Source organism: Manis pentadactyla, chromosome 14 (genome assembly GCF_030020395.1).
Source record: "Manis pentadactyla isolate mManPen7 chromosome 14, mManPen7.hap1, whole genome shotgun sequence".
Classification (NCBI taxonomy): Eukaryota; Metazoa; Chordata; class Mammalia; order Pholidota; family Manidae; genus Manis; species Manis pentadactyla.
Window position 1 is genome coordinate 66,103,954 of NC_080032.1, and position 19,097 is coordinate 66,123,050.

Below are 19,097 nucleotides of genomic sequence, written 5' to 3' on the forward strand. Positions count from 1 at the left end.
AAAATTTGAAAAGTACAGGTCACTTATTTTGTAGAGTTTATCATTTTGGATCTGTGTGATGTATCTTCATGATTATATTGAGGTATGCATGTTTGATAGGACTAAGAAGTTCTGTGTCTTTTTATCAGTCCAAATCCAACCAGACCATACCGGTGATTATATGGGAAAAATTAATATAAAGAATTTTTTCTAGTAAATAATTACTAAACGGGGACAAAAGAGTAACTTAGAAACTTAAAGGAAGTGCCATATTCCCCAACCACAGCATAGAGATTAAGACCTCTAAAGAGGGTGTGGTTCCTGCCACAGTAACATGCAGTCCACTGATGAGGTCACAGAAAAATTGCTGGAGCCTGTGGGTCACTGTTGAACTGCCATTGGGAACCTCTTTATGGTGGCTCCTTTGTCCTTTAGACAAGTCCCCATCATTTTTTGAGCAACTCTTTGCTTTGGGACACCCAGATGATCTATGTTTATCTTGGTCCTTTTCTTACCCCAGCATCTGTCATTTCTCCAAGGGGCCTGGTTCCTTTTAGTGGAGAATGGCATTGAGAAACCAACATCTGATTACAAGATGTGTTTAGTGCTACTTGTGGGTCACTGCTTTAGTCCCTCTAAGCAGAGTGTTAGGAAGTCTATGTGAGTGAGAAACCAGGTCTCCATTATACTTACTATATTTATACATTTGTTCACATGTAAGAAAACAGAGGAAGTAGTTTTATAACTGATAAACCATACCATAGTGTAAAGCAAGCCTACTTATTAGAGTTCAATATTTAAACTTCTATTTTTCTTCTGTTGTTAAGGTAAAATTTATGTCATGAAATGTGTAACTCTTTGTACAATGCAATGAATCTTGACAAATGCATCATAACTTTAATTAGCATGTAATAAAGATCTAGTAGATTTTCATCACCCAAGATTTCCTCAAGTCCAATAAACACACCTTGTAATGGGATCTTGGTTTCTCAATGCCATTCTCAAAGGAACCAAGGCCCCCTTGGAGAAATTACTGATGCTAGGGTAAGAAAAGTTGTTGATTATTTACTAGTGTAGAAATTGACCCAGAATTGAGAAAGATGAGAGAATTCACAGAAAGGGTTTTTTAAATAGCTATTATAAATACACTCCGTATGTTCAGATGATAGAGGAAAATTGGACATGATGAAGAGGATAAGGTAATATGAACAATTTTATGTCAATAAATTTGACAACTTAGATCAGTGGTTGGTTAAGTATGGTTTGTGGGTTGCCACCTCTTTTGTAAATAAACTTTTATTGGAACACAGATATCTACTCATTTACATTTATCTGTGGCTACTTTTGTGCTACAATGGCAGAGTTCAGTAGGCATGGGAGACAATATTGCTGAAAAAGCCCAAGATATTTACTTTGTGGCCTTTAACAGAAAAATTTACTGACTCCTGACTTAGATGAAAAGAACAAATTTTTTGAAAGAAATTGTAACTACCAAAGTTTACTCAAGAAAAAATTAGATAAACTGAATATCTCATGTCCATTAAAGAAGTTGAGTTTGTAGTCAAAATCTTCCCACAAAGAAAATGTAGGACCCAGATGGCTTCTTCATTGGTAAATTTTACCTTCTTTTGATCTTTTAAATTTATTTTTCTTGTCTAAGACTTTCAGTACAATGTTGAATACAGATGGTAAAATTAGATATACTTGCTTTGTTTTGGGTATAAACCACAGTTGTCATGATGAACTATCTCTTTTATAGTTTTTCTGGATTTGATTTGCTGGAAGTTTTTTTTTTTTTTTAAAGATTTTGTCTGTATTTATGAGGGTAGGGTCTGTTTCTTTTCTCATAATTCTTTGTAAGATTTGGTATCAGGGTCATGAAATCCTCCTCAAATCAGACAGTGTAATTTCATTTTCTATTTTCTGAAGGAATTGCATTATTTATTCCTTCAAGTTTGATACATTATGCTATTGAAGTCATCTGATAATGAAGATTTCTTAACGGGAAGGTTTGTATTAAATTCAACTTCTTTAGTGGAAAGAGCTATTCAAAATTTCTATTTCTTCTTGTGCCAATTTGGTAAATTGTGTTTTTCACGGAATTTTTCCATTTTATCTAAATTGTTAAATTCATTGGCATACAGATAAAATATTCACTTATTATCCTTTTAATGTCTTTAACATTTATAGTGACATATACCCTCTTCATTTTTTGTTGCAGTACAGTTGATACACAATATTATATTGGTTTCAAGTATATAACAGTGGTTCAACAGTTACACATTTTATTAAAACCTCACCCCCACTAACATAGTTACTATATGTCAACATAGAAAGATGTTACAGAATCATTTCATTGGCTATATTCTCCATGCTGTACTACTATCCCTGGGACCAATTTATATTATGATTGAGAATTGTTATGCCCCTTTATCCCCCTCATCCTCCCCACCCACCTCCTAACCCCTCCCCCATGGTAACATCTCAGTGTCTATGAGTCTACTGCTATTTTTCATTTTGTTTTTGTTTTATTTTTAGATTTGACAAATAAGTGAAGTCATTTGGTACTTGTCTTTCTCTGCCTGGCTTGTTTCACTTAGCATAATACCCTCTAGGTCCATCTATATTGTTGCAAATGGCAGGATTTCTTTCTTTTTTATGGCTGAATAATATTCCATTGTGTATATATCTTCTTCATCCATTCATCTATTGATGGACACTTTGGTTGTTTTCACAGCTTGGTTATTGTAAATGATGTGTGGATAAACATAGGGGTGCATATATATTTTCAAATGGGGTTTTGTTTCATTCTGATAAATTCCTAGAGGTGCAGTTACTGGGTCATATGATATTTCTATTTCATGTTTTTGTGCAACTTCCACACTGCTTTCCATAGTGGTGGCACCAATTTACATTCCCCTTACAGTGTAGGAGGGTTCCCTTTTCTCCACATCCTCACCAACACTTGCTATTTCTTGTCTTTTGGATGAACTCTCTTCATTCTTAATATTCATAATTTGTGTTCTCTCTTTGTTTCTTAATCAGTCTTGTCAGAAGTTTATCAGTCAATAATGTTATCAAGGAACCAAATTCTTGCTTTGTTAGTTTTTCTATTGCTTTTTTTTTTAAGTTATTTTACTGATTTCAGGTTTTTAAGTTATGGCCTTTTTCTGCTTGCTTTGCTTTTAATTTGCTCTCCTTTATCTCTCTTCTTAAATTAGAAACTTGGATTATTTATTTAAAATCTTCTTTTGTATTATTTAAAGCTATTCCCTCTAGGCCATTGTTTTGGCTGTGTTCTACTAATTTCCATATTGTATTTTTATCAACATCTAGTTTGATATATTTTCTATTTTTGTTTATTATTTCTTACTTGACCCATGGACTATTTAAAGTTTGTTGGTTTTTTAAATTTTATATTTTTCAGGTGTATAAAGTCAATTATTCTAACAGAACTTACTATTTTTCCCCCTTTGTAATTATCTTTCTTATTGTGTCAGTGAAAAAGTCTCAGGTTAGTACCATTGGGTTTCTAGTTCCTCTTACCTATATAATACTTTGTTTTGTTTAGTTTTGTTGCTTTTTGTTTTTTTAAATTGAGATACAATTGACATATAACACTTTATTAGTTTAGGTTATACAACATAATGATTTGATTTATGTATACATTTCAAAATGATTACCACAATGAATTTAGTTAACATCCATCACCACACATTTACAATTTTTTTTCATATGATGAGACATTTTAGGATTTACTCTCCTAGGAACTTTCAGATATACAATGCAGTATTGTTAACTATAGTCACCACACTGTATGTGACATCCCCAGGACTGACTCATCTTATAACTGGAAGATCGTACCTTTTACCCCCCTTCACTCATCTCTTCACCCCTTCCCACTGCCTTTGGCAACCACCCCCCTGTTCTCCATATCCATGAGTCTCTCCATATCTTGGGTATCATGAACAATGCTGCAAGGAACACGGGAGTGCAGATGTTTCTTTGAGATCTTGATTTCATTTCATTTGGATGTATACCCAGAAGTGGGATTGCTGTCTTATTTAGTTATTTGTAGTTTTAAATTTTTGAGGTACTCCCATGTTTTTTTTGATGGTGGCTGTACCAATACTGTTATTCTCTGACCTTTTTAAAGATAGCATTCTACTGTTCTTCTCCTTTTATGGTTTCTGGTGAGAATTCAGCTGTCATTTGTATCATTTTTCTCTCTTAATGTGTTATTTTTTGCTGGCTGCTTGTAATATTTTCTCTTTCTCTTTGGTTTTTAGCAGTTTTGTTATGATGTTCTTACATGTGACTTTCCTTATATTTATCCTGATTGGGGTTCATTGAGCTTCTCATATCTGTAAGTTTTACACTAAACTTGGGAAGTATTTGACCATTAATTCTTCCAATTCTTTTGTTGCTCCATCACAATTCTTCTATATTTCTGGGATTTCAGTAACACTTATGTTGTACTTGACATATCCTGCAAGTCACTGAGGCTCTGTTATTTATTCTTTTCTTCATATTGGGTAATTTCTAGCAATCTGTCTTCACATTCACCAACCTTTTCTTCTGTCCTTTACAATTTGCTGTTTTTCTCATTCAGTTATTTTTTTTAAATTATGTATATTGTTCTTTTCTGTTTTAGAATGTACACTTGGTTATTTTTCATAGTTTGTTTCTCTGATGAGATTCTTCATCTTCTATTCATTTTGACCATATTTTCACCTACCCCTTTGAATATATTACATAGCTATTAAAGTTCTTATTTGCTAATTCCAACATCTAGGTCATCTTAAGTTTCTTTTCTAGTTATTTTTCTCTGGGCTGTGGCCCACATCTTCTTATTTATTTGCATTCTAATTATTTAAATAGTATGCTGGACATTAAATATGCTGCATTGTGGGGAGTCTGCATTATACTTTTTAAAAAAATATTTTTATTTGGGAATTTCAGATTTATATAAAAGTTTCAAAGACAGTACAGAGCATTCCTTTATACCTTTCACTCCATTTATCTTAATGTCAACATCTTACTCATCATGTACCTTTGTCAAAAATAAGAAATAAAAACTGCAACACTAATATTAACTAAATCCAGGTTTTCTCTGAATTTCACCAGTTTCCCACTAATGCCCAGTTTCCCACTAAAAATAGGTTTGTTTCAGAATCTCATCTAGGATACCACCTTGCATTTAGTCTTTATATTTTCTTAGTGTCTTCTGGTCTGTGAGAGTTTCTAAGTATTTCCTTATTTTTTCATGACCTTGATATATTGAAAGATTACTGGTAAGATATTTAGTAGAACACCTCCCAATTTGAAGTTATCTGATTTTTTTTTCATGTTTATACTGAGGTTAGGGGTTTTGGTGAAATATACCATAGTGTTTAGGTAGCTTCCTCATTGCAGTGTATTGGGGGTATATGGTATGAACAAGACTTATCACTGGTGGTTCACATAGTTAACCAGTTCACATGGTTGAGGTTGTGTTTGCCAGGTTTCTCTACTGTAAAGCTACTGTTTTCCCCTATTCAGGTGTTATTCTTTGTCTTTTTCTTATTAAGGTATCATTGATATACCTTATATAGTTTCCACATGCAAAACATTGTGGTTACTACAGTCACCCATATTACCAAGTCCCCCCCACACCCCACTGCAGTCACTGTCCATCAGCATAATAAGATGCCACAAAGTCACTACTTGTCTTCTTTGTGCTACACTGTTCCCTGTGACCTCCCCACAACATGTGTAACAATCATAATACCCCTCAATCCCTCTCTCCCTCCCTCCCCACCCACCCTCTCCCACCCCTCCCCTTTGGTAAACTCTAGTGCCTTCTTGGAGTCTGTGAGTCTGCTGCTGTTTTGTTTCTTCAGTTTTGCTTTATTGTTATACTCCACAGATGAGGGAAATAATTTGGTACTTGTCTTTCTCTACCTGGCTTATATCACTGAGCATAATACCCTCTAGCTGCATCCATGTTGTTGCAAATGGTAGGATTTGTTTTCTTCTCATGGCTGAATAATATTCCATTGTGTATATGTACCACATCTTCTTTATCCATTCATTTACTGATGGACACTTAGGTTGCTTCGGCTATTATAAATAGTGTTGTGATAAACATAGGGGTGTATATGTCTTTTTGAATCTGGGATCTTGATTCCTTTGGGTAAATTCCTAGGAGTGGAATTCCTGGGTCATATGGTATTTCTATTTTTAGTTTTTTGAGGAACTTCCATATTGCTTTCCACAATGGTTGAACTAATTTACGTTCCCACCAGCAGTGTAGGAGGGTCCTCCACCCATTTTTAATTGGGTTATTTGGTTTTTGGGTGTTGAAGAATGTGAGTTCTTTATATATTTGTATGTTAACCCCTTGTTGGATATGTCCTTTATTAATATGTTCTCCCATACTGTATAGGATACCTTTTTTTTTCTACTGATGATATCCTTTGCTGTACAGAAGCTTTTTAGTTTGATATAGCCCCATTTGTTCATTTTTGCTTTTGTTTCCCTTGCCCATGGAGACGTGTTCAGGAAAAAGTCGCTCATGTTCATAATCAAGAGACTTTTGCCTATGTTTTCTTCTAAGAGTTTTATGGTTTCATGACTTACATTCAGGTCTTTGATCCATTTTGAGTTTACTTTTGTTTGTGAAGTTAGACAATAATCCACTTTCATTCTCTTACATGTAGCTGTCCAGTTTTGCCAACACCAGTTGTTGAAGAGGTTGTTATTTCCCCATTGTATATCCATGGCTCCTTTATCATATATTAATTCACCATATTTGCTTGGGTTTATATCAGGGCTCTCTATTCTGTTCCATTGATCTATGGGTCTGTTCTTGTGGCAGTACTAAATTGTCCTGATTACTGTGGCTTTATAGTGGAGCTTGAAGTTGAGGAGCATAATCCCCTCAGCTTTATTCTTCTTTCTCAGTATTGCTTTGGCTATTCAGGGTCTTTTGTGGTTTTAGAACTATTTGTTCTAGTTTGTTGAAGAATACTGTTGCTATTTTGATAGGGATTGCATTGAATCTATAGATTGCTTTAGGCAGGATGTCCGTTTTGACCATATTAATTCTTCCTATCCATGAGCACGGGATGTATTCCCATTTATTGGTGTTCTCTATAATTTCTCTCATGAGTGTCTTGTAGTTTTTGCAGTATAGGTCTTCCACCTCCTTGGTTAGGTTTATTCCTTGGTATTTAATTCTTTTTTTATTTTTATTTTTTATCAAGGTATCATTGATATACACTCTTATGAAGGTTTCACAAGAAAAGCAATGTGGTTATTACATTCATTCTTATTATTGAGTCTCTGCCATACCCCATTGCAGTCACTGTCCATCAGTGTAGTAAGATGCCACAGAGTCCCTATTTGTCTTCTCTGAGCTACGGTATTTAATTATTTTTGATGTAATTGTGAATGGAATTGTTTTCCTGATTTCTGTTTCCGCTAGGTCATCATTAGTATAAAGGAATGCAACGGATTTCTGTGTGTTGATTTTGTATCCTGCAACTTTGCTGAATTCAGTTATTAGTTCTAGTCTTTTGGGGTGGATTCTTTAGAGTTTTTTATGTACAATATCACGTCAACTGCAAACAGTGACAGTTTATCTTCTTCCTTACCAATCTGGATGCCTTTTATTTCTTTGTGTGTCTGATTGTCATGGCGAGGACCTCCAGTACTATGTTGAATAACAGTGGGCAGAGTGGGCATCCTTGTCTTGTTCCCAACCTTAAAAATCTTTCAGCTTTTTGCTGTTAAGTATCATGTTGGCTGTGGGTTTGTCATATATGGCCTTTATTATGTTGAGGTACTTGCCCTCTATACCCATTTTGTTGAGTTTTTATCATGAATGGATGTTGAATTTTGTCAAATCCTGTTTCAACATCTATGGAGATGTTCATGTGATTTTTGTCCTTTTTGTTGTTATGATGTTGATTGATTTTTGAATATTGCACCATCCTTGCGTCCCTGAAATTAACCCTACTTGATCATGATGGATGACCTTTTTTATGTATTTTTGAATTTGTTTTGCTAATATTTTGTTGAGAATTTTTACATCTGTGCTCATCAGGGATATTGTTCTGTAATTTTCTTTTTTTGTGGTGTCTTTTCCTGGTTTTGATATTAGAGTGATGCTGGCATCATAGAATGAGTTTGGGAGTATTCCTTCCTCTTCTACTTTTTGGAAAACTTTAAGGAGGATGGTTGTTAGCTCTTTAAATGAATGGTAGTATCCATTTGTGAAGCCATCTGGTCCTGAACTTGTTTGTTTGTTAGGAGCTTTATGATGATTGATTCAATTTCATTGCTGGTAATTGGTCTGTTCAGATTTCATGTTTCTTCCTGGGTCAGTCTTGGAAGGTTGTATTTTTCTAGGAATTTGTCCATTTCTTCTAGGTTGTCCAATTTATTGGCATATAATTTTTCACATTATTCTCTAATAATCCTTTGTATTTCTTTTGGATCCATTGTGATTATTCCTTTGTTTCTGATTTTGTTTATGTGTGTACACTATTTTTTTCTTGATAGGTCTGGCCAGGGGTTTATCTATTGTGTTTAGTTTCTTAAAGAATTAGCTCTTGGTTCCATTGACTTTTTTTCTATTGTTTTATTCCTCCGTATTTATTTCTGCTCTGATCTTTATTATGTCCCCTCCTTCTAACTTTGGTTTCATTTGTTCTTCTTTTTCTAGTTTCTTTAATTGTGAGTTTAGACTATTTGGGATTGTTTCTTGAGGTAGTCTTGTATTGCTATGTACTTCCCTCTTAGAACTGCTTTTGTGGTATCGTACAAATTTTGGACTGCTTTATTTTTGTTTTCATTTGCCTACATTATCACTTGATTTCTGTTTTAGTTTGGTCAATGATGCATTGATTATTTAGAAGCATGTTGTTTAGCCTTCATGTGTTTGTAGGCTTTTTTGTTTTCTTGTGTAATTTATTTCTAGTTTCATACCACTGTGGTCTGAGAAGTTGCTTAATACAATCTAAATATTTTTGAATTTATTGAGCCTCTTTTTGTGGCCTAGTATGGGATCTCTTCTGGAGAACATTCTATGTACACTTGAGAAAAATGTGTATATAGATGATTTTGGGTGCAGTGTTCTGTAGATATCTGTTAAGTCCATCTGGTCTAATGTGTTATTCAGTGCCTCTGTTTCCTTATTTATTTTCTGCCTGGTTAATCTGTCTATTGATGTGGGTGGTGTGTTAAAGTCTCCTAAAATGATTAAGTTGTGATCTATTTCACGGTTTTATCTGTTAGTATTTGTTTTACCTATTTAGGTGCTCCTTTATTTGGTGCATAGATATTTATAATGGTTTTATACTCTTGTTGGACTGACCCCTTGATCATTATGTAATGTTCTTCTTTGTCTCTTGTTACTTTCTTTGTTTTGAAGTCTATTTTGTCTGATACAAGTACTGCAACTCCTGCTTTTTTCTCCCTGTTAGTTGCATGAAATATCTTTTTCCATCCTTTCACTTTTGGTCTGTGTATGTGGGTCTGAAATGAGTCTCTTGTAGGCAGCATATAAGTGGGTCTTATTTCTTTATCTGTTCTGCAATTCTTTGTCTTTTGATCAGTGTGTTTAGTCTATTTACATTTTAGGTAATTATTGATTGGTATGTAGTTAATGCTACTTTATTAATTGTTTTCTGGTTGTTTTTATAGCTCCTCTGTTCCTTTCTTCCTATTTTTCATTCTTCTCTTATTATTTGATGGTTTCTTTAGTGTTGTGGTTGGATTTCTCTTTAATTTTTTGTGTATATCTATTATAGGCTTTAGGTTTGTGGTTACCATAAGGTTCTAGGTAGCTTCTTTCCTCTATAATGGTCTATATTAAGTTGATGTTTGCTCTATTTCAAACACAGTCTTAAAGTACATGTTTTTTCTTCTTCCTCTTCCACACTTTATGTATTAGATGTCATAATATCCACTTTTGGTGTATCCCTTAACTGAGGTTGTGTATAGTTGGTTTGACTACTTTTGTTTTAATTTTGTACTTGCTTGGCAAGTAATTGGTCTACCACCTTTACTGTTTTTTTTCCACTGGTGAAAACTATTAGGCTTAGGAGCATTTCCATCTACAACAGTCCCTTTAACATATCCTGTAATTCTGGTTTGGTGGTTATAAATTCCTTGAGCTTTAGTTTATCTGTGAGTTCTTTAATCTCCGCTTCAAATTTGAATCATAATATTGCTGGATAGAGGATTTTGGGTTGAAGGTCCTTCTGTTTCAGTACATTAAATATTTCATGCCACTCCCTTCTGGCCTGTAAAGTTTCTTCTAAGAAGTTGGCTTATAGCCTGATGGGCATAAGCCCATCATAAGTAATCTATTTCTTTCTCTGGCTGTTTTCAATAATACTTGTCATTTTAATTATTGTATTTCTTGGTTTTGTCTTCCTGGGGTTCCTTTTGTTAGGGACTCTCTGTACTTCCATGACCTGAGTGTCAATTTCTTCCCCAGATTGGCAAAGTTTTCAAGAATTTTTTCTTCAAAGAGACTTTCTATTCCTTTGTCTCTCTCTTCCCCTTCTGATACCCCTATTATGCAAATATCATTGTGTTTGGATTGGTCACACACCTCTCTTATCATTCTTTAATTCCTAGGAAATCTTTTTTTTCTCTTGTTCCTCACCTTCATTATGTTCCTGTTCTCTAATTTCCATTTCATTGAGTGTCTCCTCTACTTACAGCAATCTGTTATTCATTTCCTCCATTGTATATTTCATTTCAGTTACTGTATTCTTAGTGGCTCTTTTTCAACTCTTTTATCTCTTTGTGGAAGTCCTCCCTGAGATCTTCAATGCTTTTCTACAGATCAGAGAGCGTATTTATGTCCGTCACTTTGAAATCTTCATCAAGAAGATTGGTGATTTCCATTTCATTTATCCCTCTTTGTGGTGTTTATCCTATAGTTTTGTTTGGAAGATATTCCTCTGCCTCCTCATTTTTTCGCAGTTTCTGTGTTTCTTCCTTTGTATTAGATGGTATGCTAAGCTTACCAGTCTAGAGAGTTAAAGCTCTATGAAAGAGGCAACCAGTGGTACCTAGAAACTCAAGACTCTTTCCTCTCCAGTGGCAGGTTCTCCTTGTTGTGGAACTCCAGTTGTTGGTGGGCAGTGGGCAATCATACCTTTCTGTCTCTCTGCTGGCAGTGGTTTTTCTCAGTCTGCTGAGACCTGTAGTTTGCCTCAGCCAGCCCTTTGTGATCAGAGCAGTGGCTTTGGTGGGATTATTGTGAGCTCTGCCTGCACTGAAGCAATGGCAGGGCTGCAGGGTTAATGGTATGGGCAGCACAGTGGCACAGGGAATCACACAGTGACAGGACAAGCAGGCATGTGTTGGAGGCCAGTGACAAAGTGGTAGGGCTTCCAGGTGCCTGGAGATGGCAGGTCTTACAGGGGGAGGGCGCGTGGATGTGCTGTGGTACTCGGCTGCTGCGCTAGTCACGCATGCGCCCCCTAGTGGTGGCAAGTCTTGCAGCACTGGGCTTTGTTGCCTGCGGGGAAGATGGAGTGTTTGGAACTGGCTCCTGCATGCACCTCTCGAATTGAGCTGAGACATGGCTGAGAAAGCTGGGAGAGCTTCCCTCTGCCTCCCAGGCTGCAAATTCTGATGCTGCTGGGCTGAGTGGGCTGGTGCTCTGGCAGTGTGCAGGAAATCCCATCAGGGTAATCCTTTAGCAAGGGGGGAGTATCTGAGACTCCTGAGAATGCTGGAATTGTTGGGCCAAGAAAGGCCTGGGGAAGTGTTGTCCACCTGCCCTGTATTCTGTGGAGAGTGCTCTGTCCAACACTTGCCTGTGTGGCACCCCTCCCACTGCTGGCAAATCTTTCCAAAAATTTGCCACACTTGCTTTGGGTCTCAGTGGGACTGGTGGAGCCTGACTGTCCTCCACAAGTAGCTGGGGTTTCAGCCTCCCAGAGCATTCCAACTGTCCTTGGCATCCACCCCAGGTAATCAGCAGAACCCAGTGCAGTTTGGGCTTGCATTTCCAGAGCAGATCTTCTGGGCCAGGAGGGCAGAGTTCCTGGGTGCCTGTTCCCTCTCTGCTTCATTCCTTTTCCTCCCAACTGTGGCCTGCAATGGGGGATAGGCTTTGGTCCTGCTCCATCATGGCTCTGCCACTTTACTCTTCTCTGTGTGGCCTTCTCTTCTTCCCCATGTGCAGGTGGTCTGATCTGCAGTCTTCAGATCATCTTCAGGTTTAGTTGTATTTGCTGTAGTTGCTTCTTTAGTGTATGTGGGAGGAGGTTTCTGCCTTGCCTTCCTGCTCTGCCATCTTTCCTCACTCAAACAACCTATATTAGTTTTTATTAGTATGTTTATCCCTGTTCCTATTCTCTTCCCTCTCTTCTGTCTTTATACATTATCACTGGGTTATCTTGTACCTATTCAGAGTTTCTTTTCTCTTTGTTTTCCTTACTAACTTTCTATTAACATTAACCTATTATAAATTAATTACTAACACTTTAGTATATATTTATTTAACTTGTTCCCCTTTAGGTTGTCTTTGCAAATAAAGGTAAGAGAACAGGAAGAGAAAACCTAATGCAATTTCTGATGCTGGTAAAGATTAGAGCACAATTTGGAGAATGTTTTGGGGAACATAGGGATACAGCATATTTACAAAATATCTATCTGGGCAATATTCCATTTCTCTCATGATTCCAAGCATCTGTAACCAACAGTCCATTTCTCTATCACATATCACTACCCAAAAGCTCCATGTAACAGTGAAATCAGTCCCTTTTCATTGCATCTATTTTCTCAAAAGGAAACAAAGCAAATACAAAATCTGAGATAAATTCAAAACTAGGAAACACCCTTTTTAATCCCAGTTTCCATAATTGAAATTCCTGGACTTAAGAGCAACTTTTTCTTGCTCAGCTGAATTAGGTGATATGGTGAATCAGTTTAGTATGTATTTAGTGAGCATCTAGAGTGTGGTGAGGCAAAAACAAAAAATTACAGTTGAGAATATTAATTTTTATAAGCAGCCCAGAATTGGAGTCATTTCTTGAAAAATTACTTCTGTTTTTATCATGCTGGAGCTTTTTTTTTTTTTTAAACCTTCACACTTCCTGCTAGCAGTTAAGAGATTGGGCTGTTTCCTCACTGATGTGTGTTTCCTCACACTTCTATAATTTTACTCTCTCAACTGAATGCAAAAGATATTATGTAGAGATGATTGACAATTCAGTTTATTCCATATTAGAATTGTCTTCTGCACCCCAAGACCAGAATGACCAGAGACAGAAGCAAAAAGGTGAGTCAGCCATGTTAGTGTGGAAACCTGTGCAGTGACCATAGACCAGGGGATGAATAAGAGATAGGTAAATTTGGAGTAGAGGCTGCAGAAAAATTGAAGGTTATGTGGGGAAGTACTTTGATTCAGTTCAAAGTCCAGAGTTGGAATATAAAAATTTGGTATATGGTCAAGGATCTGATCTTAAGTTTCAGGTAAATTTTTTTTTAACCATTCACTGTTATGATTTCATCTATGAAATGCAAGCTAGGGCATTTTGTTATTCTTTAGTGCTCCTGAACTAAAGCAAGAACATTGTTGGGAGAACTTTAACTCTTCAGTAATGTTTGGAGTAACCTTGGATCAGCTGTCTAAATTCTAGGTATCTCTGTTTTTCTGATTATGAAATGAGGGAAAGACGTCAATTTTGCTAATGGGTAATAGATTTTTTAAATTGATGTATAGCTGATATACATTATATTGATTTCAAGTATACAACATAGTGATTTAACAGTTGTCTACATTATTAGATGCTCACCCCAACTCATGGTTATTGTCAATATAGAAAGATGTTACAAAATTATTGACTATATTCTCTATGCTGTACTTTCATCCCTGTAACTAATTTATATTATGATTGAGATTTTTGTGCCTCTTTATCCCCTTAACCTATTTCATTCGTTCTAACTCCTCCCCCAGAGTAATTGCTAGTCACTTCTTAGTGTCTATGAGTCTATTTGTTTTGTTTTGTTTTTTAAGATCCCATATATAAGTGAAATCATATGGTATTTGTCTTTCTTTGCCTGGCTTATTTCACTTAACATAATACCCTCTAGGTCCATTCATGGTGTTGCAAGGAGCAAGATTTCTTTCTTTTTTATAATAATATTCCATTGCATATGTGTACCATATCTTCTTTATCCATTCATCTATTGATGAAGACTTTGTTTGCTTCCATATCTTGGTTATTCTAAATAATGCAGCAATAAACTTAGGGATGCATGTATCTTTTTGATTCAGTAGTTTTGTTTTCTTCAGGTAAATTCCTAAAAGTGGAATAGCTGGATTGTATGGCATTATTTTTTGAGGAGCTTCCATACTGCTTTTCATAGTGAGTGCACCAATTTACATTCCCACCAACAGTGTAGGAAGGTTCCTTTTTCTCTACATCCTTCTTAACACTTGTTTGTTCTTATCTTTTGGATAGTAGCCATTTGCCTGGTGTGAGGTGATATCTCATTGTGGTTTTGATTAGTATTTCCCTGATGATTAGTGATGTAGAGTATCTTTTCATGTGCCTGTTGGCTATCTGTATGTCTTCTTTGGAAAAACGTCTATTCAGGTCCTCTGCACATTTTTTAATTTTTTTTTTTTTTGGTGTTGAGTTCTATGTGTTCTTTATGTATGTTGGATGTTGGATGTTAGCTCCTTATCAGATAAATCATTTGCAAATATTTCCACCCATATAATAGGTTGCCTTTTCATTTTGTTAATGGTTTCCCTTGCTGTACCGAAGTTTTTTATTTGATTTAGTCCCACTTGTTTATTTTTGCTTTTGTTTCCCTTGTCCAGGGAGATGCATCCTGAAAAAATTACTCATAGTTACATTCAAGAGATTCCTGCCTATGTTGTTTTCTAAGAGTTTTATGGTTTCATGTCTTATATTTAGGTCTTTAATCCATTTCAAGTTTACTTTTGTGTATGGTGTTCAGTAATGATCCAGTTTCATTCTTTTGATGATAACTGTCCAGTTTTCCCAACGCCAGTTATTGAAGACACTGACTTTTTCCCATTGTATATTTTTGCATCCTTTAACATATTTTAGTTGATCGTATATGCATAGGTTTATTTCTAGGCTCTGTATTCTGTTCCATTGATCTGTGTATCTGTTCTTGTGCTAGGACATACTATTTTAATCACTATAGCATTGTAGTGCAGCTTGAAATCAAGAAGCACAATACTGTCAGCTTTGTTCTTTCCAAAGATTGCTTTGGCTATTTGGGGTCTTTTGTGGTTCCATATAAATTTTAGGATTATTTGCTCTAGTTCATTGAAAAATGACATTGGTATTTTGATGGGGATTGCATTGAATCTGCAAGTTGCTTTGGGAAGGATGGCCATTTTGGCAATGTTAATTCTTCCTGTCCCTGAGCATGGGATAGCTTTCTGTTTGTGTCTCCTTCATTTTCTTTCATCAATGTCTTATAGTTTTCAGAGTACAGGTGTTTTACCTCCTTGGTTAGGTTTATTCTAGGAATTTTATTCTTTTTTGGTACAATTGTAAATGGAATTGCTTACTTGATTTTCCTTTTTGCTAGTTTGTTATTAATATATAAGACTGCAACAGATTTCTGTATATTGATTTTATATCCCGTAAATTTACTGAATCCATTAATTAGTTTGAATAGTTTTTTGGTGGAGTCTTTAGGGTTTTCTTTATGTAGTACCATGTCATCTACAAAGAGAGAGTTTTACTTCTTCCTTACCAGTTTGGATGTCTTTGGTATTAGTATTACTTTGTCAGAAAGACTGATTCACCTATCTGGGTTTCTGCCCCCGTAGTGTTGCATGAGGATGGGGACAAGGGGTATCAAGAACATATCAAAAACACTACAGATAAGCAGTCCTTGTGACTCTTTGGGGATTTGAGAGTGAAAACATTTTTTTACTTAGAGCACTGAGAAAATAGTTTCTGAGACAGGCAAATCATACTGTAAGTACCAAAATTAGCATTTGATTTTTATATCTTAGGCAGAAAACTCCTAATAATGCATGATCTTTAGTGTAGTTCTATAAGCCTTTTTTCTTTTTCCTCCTTAGTCTTATTATAATTTTTAGTGTTGTACTTTGAAAGCATTGGGCTAATTTGCTAAAATATTCCAGTATACTTGAGCATTTAGATTTATTTCATTTCTATTATTGTAAATAGTACAACATAGGGTATTTTTATTTGTATAGATTTTTCCTTCTTTTGGGTTATATATGGGCTAATTTCTAAGGAGTAGAAATGTTTAATCAAAAGGAATGTACATTTAAAGTATAAGTGCAAGGTCATATAGTGGTGATAATTTGGAATGTGAGTATAATTATTTTGATTTCTAGGCAGTTAGGTTTTTATATATACACAGGGCATATTGCACATTCTTATTTATTGCCAGTATGATCATTCCTGCCCTGGCTTTCCAGGGTGCTCTACTTGCAAATGGAAAAATGGATTAGGAGCTTTAAAACATCTTTACAATACATCTTTACAAAGTACTACATGCTTATTATAGAAATAGAGAAACTGTGAAAGCAGAAACAAGAAAATAAAAACCACTAATAATTTTACAACATGGAGATCATCACTATTACTACTTTGATATCTTTTTGCCTTTCTACGATGACTCTACCAAAGGTACTCCACTAAGAGGCTTTTAATGTGTATATTTTGAAAGTAAACTAAATTTTGAGTTTCACTTAATTTCTTGAACTGGATTATAGGTAGGCAAATATAATTATGCTTGATACTTTTTTTCCATTTAGCATAACATCTAAAATTAACATTCATTAAATATTCTACAGTCCAAATGCATTTTTTTGTGTATAAAAAACTGGTGTTTCTAGATTTAAATTTTGAATAGGTAATGTTAGGTAGAAAGACAGAGATGAATGGGATGAAAAGGGGGTGGGGCCCACCAAGAACTCAAGGAGTTAACCAGATTAAACCAGAGAGCCAGAAAGGACTCAGTCCTTTGCCATGTGAGTTCAGTGCACGTGCTCTGAATCTGGGCTGCCTTTGAGACTTGCTCCAGCTAATGCAGGTGAGATAGGGCAGAGACAAGGGACAAGCATCATGATTAATTTTCCTAAAAAAAAATGCCAACATTAGCATAATAAGAAACGGGAGGGACTTATCTTAAGGCAAGGCAAGCAATCTTAACTCCTGTGCTCCCAATACTGGGGAGTGGACACTGTCTTAGGAATGAAAGATTTGTCCTACAGAATTACCTAGAGAACTGGCTATAGACGATGACATATTATCTCTCATCGGAGATAAACATCATGAGACCACCTGACAAGCCTATGCTCCCCAACCCCACTCCTGACCCTTTACCTTTATCCCATTCTTGAAACTCCTTAAAGGACAGAATCCCAGCTTTTGGGCATGCCTCCTTCTCTCTGAGGTTACCTACACTCCCCTTTCTTGGAGTGTGTATTTTCATAAGATTTTTTATTGTTCAGCTTACTACATTTTGTCTCCGTGCTTTTCCAGTGGTGTCTTTGTCACTTTGATATTCCGTTCTACTTTCCAGAGTTTAAGCATAAGTCTTCCCTCTCTCTGTCCTACTCCAGGTTAGTGGGGAAGGGCTACTGAGAGCTCTGATTTGGGCTTGCAAGTTCCTGTTGCCTGGGGTGACCCAGACGGAACTGCAGCTACACTATCATGCTCCTTAGTGGCCTGCCTGAAAATATTTTCTTTGCTTTTAGGAAGTTCTCATAACATAATCTCAGTCCATCCAGTGCTCTGTGGCTCCCCCAACTCCTGGAGTGGTAGGGACTTAGTTCTCACACCAGGCAGATTCAGGAGGACAGTGGACACCAGGGGACACTGGCTTTAGGAGTTGGCAAGGGATTATTCCCTATGCCAAGTCGCAGTTCAAACAAGCTTCCCTTTTCTCCCTCTGTTTTTCCTTCCTCTCTGCTTTATTCAGGTAAACCTGCCTTTATCTGCCTTGATTCTGGCCTGTTCCTCCATTAGAGTATATTCAAATAAAACTTTCATTCTGCTTCACTACTGTGTCTCTGCTCTTCAATTCGTTGTTGCTGCAGAGACAAGAACCAAAGAGAACAAACTCATCATCCCAACAGGTAATACGTAACATGGTTCAAACTTCAAAAGGTGCAAAATAGGTAAAAAGTCTCCCTTTCCTATCTGTCCTCAATGACCTGTTTCCCCACCTCGAGGCAAAACTGTTACCAGATTCTTGAGTTTACTTTCAGAGATATTAGCATATATTGTTTAGTGGAATGTTTCTTTCCCTTAACTGTATATCTTGAAAATCACTGCATATCTGTAAAAAAGCACATCTTTATTCCTTTGTTAGAAGTTGTATGTGCACTTTAGTGATATATCAAAGTGTATTTGACTGGTGTTTTATTGGTAGACATTTAGGTTAAGTTCAAGCTTTTCCTTCTGCAAATACTGTTGCCCTGAGTACCCTTATAAATGTGACATTTTGCACATGGTTATCTATAGGAAACCTTTCTCAAAGAGAAATTGCTGGGTCAAAGGGTAGATGCTATGGCAATTTTGTCTTCCAAAGAGGCTGTACTAGTTTGTATTTTTACCACTAGAGCATGAGACTTGTGTAAGCCACAATCTCAAAGGAAAAAGGTATTCTTAACTTGGTAAGTATGGTGTGTTCCTTGATACTCTGGACTTAAGAGCAAGTTCCAACAGATTCGGTAAAGGAATTTTTAGGGTTTGGCTCTCAGTTCCCACAAAGCCAAATTCCTTAAAGATCCTAGATACCCTTCCTTGACCTTTCCTTTTCCTTTGTTTATTCTGACTCAAGATTTTGCTTTGGATTCTGTTCTTGCAGCTTTTTTTTCCAGGTCCTCTCTCTTTTGCTATGTGGCAATAGCTTTTGGGCTTCTGAATGGCGTTCTTGTGAGCCTGATAATATCCCAATGGATTCTGTGCCAAAGTGAGTACTTGCTTAAACTAAAATAAATCTTTTGTTTTGTCCATTTCATATTATAAAAGCAACCTAACATAACAGAAATTTGAAATATGAAAAATAATCCCAACAAAATAAATCACCATTTTCTGGGTATGTAGCCAAATCCTCCTAGTCTTTGA

At 36.0% G+C, this 19,097-nt stretch overlaps 1 protein-coding gene across 4 annotated transcripts in view; it reads left to right on the top strand.

Annotated features, from left to right (window-relative positions):
• Positions 1 to 13,142: 13,142 nt before the first annotated feature.
• Positions 13,143 to 19,097, top strand: part of KLRG1 (killer cell lectin like receptor G1) — a 67,630-nt gene continuing 61,675 nt past the window's right edge. For all 4 annotated transcript variants that reach the window (XM_057492265.1, XM_057492264.1, XM_036909905.2 and 1 more), the window contains exons 1-2: positions 13,143 to 13,273; positions 18,838 to 18,942. In XM_057492265.1, the coding sequence (XP_057348248.1) occupies positions 13,192 to 13,273; positions 18,838 to 18,942 (187 nt within the window). In that variant the 5' untranslated portion in view covers positions 13,143 to 13,191. The remainder of the gene's footprint in view (positions 13,274 to 18,837; positions 18,943 to 19,097) is intronic.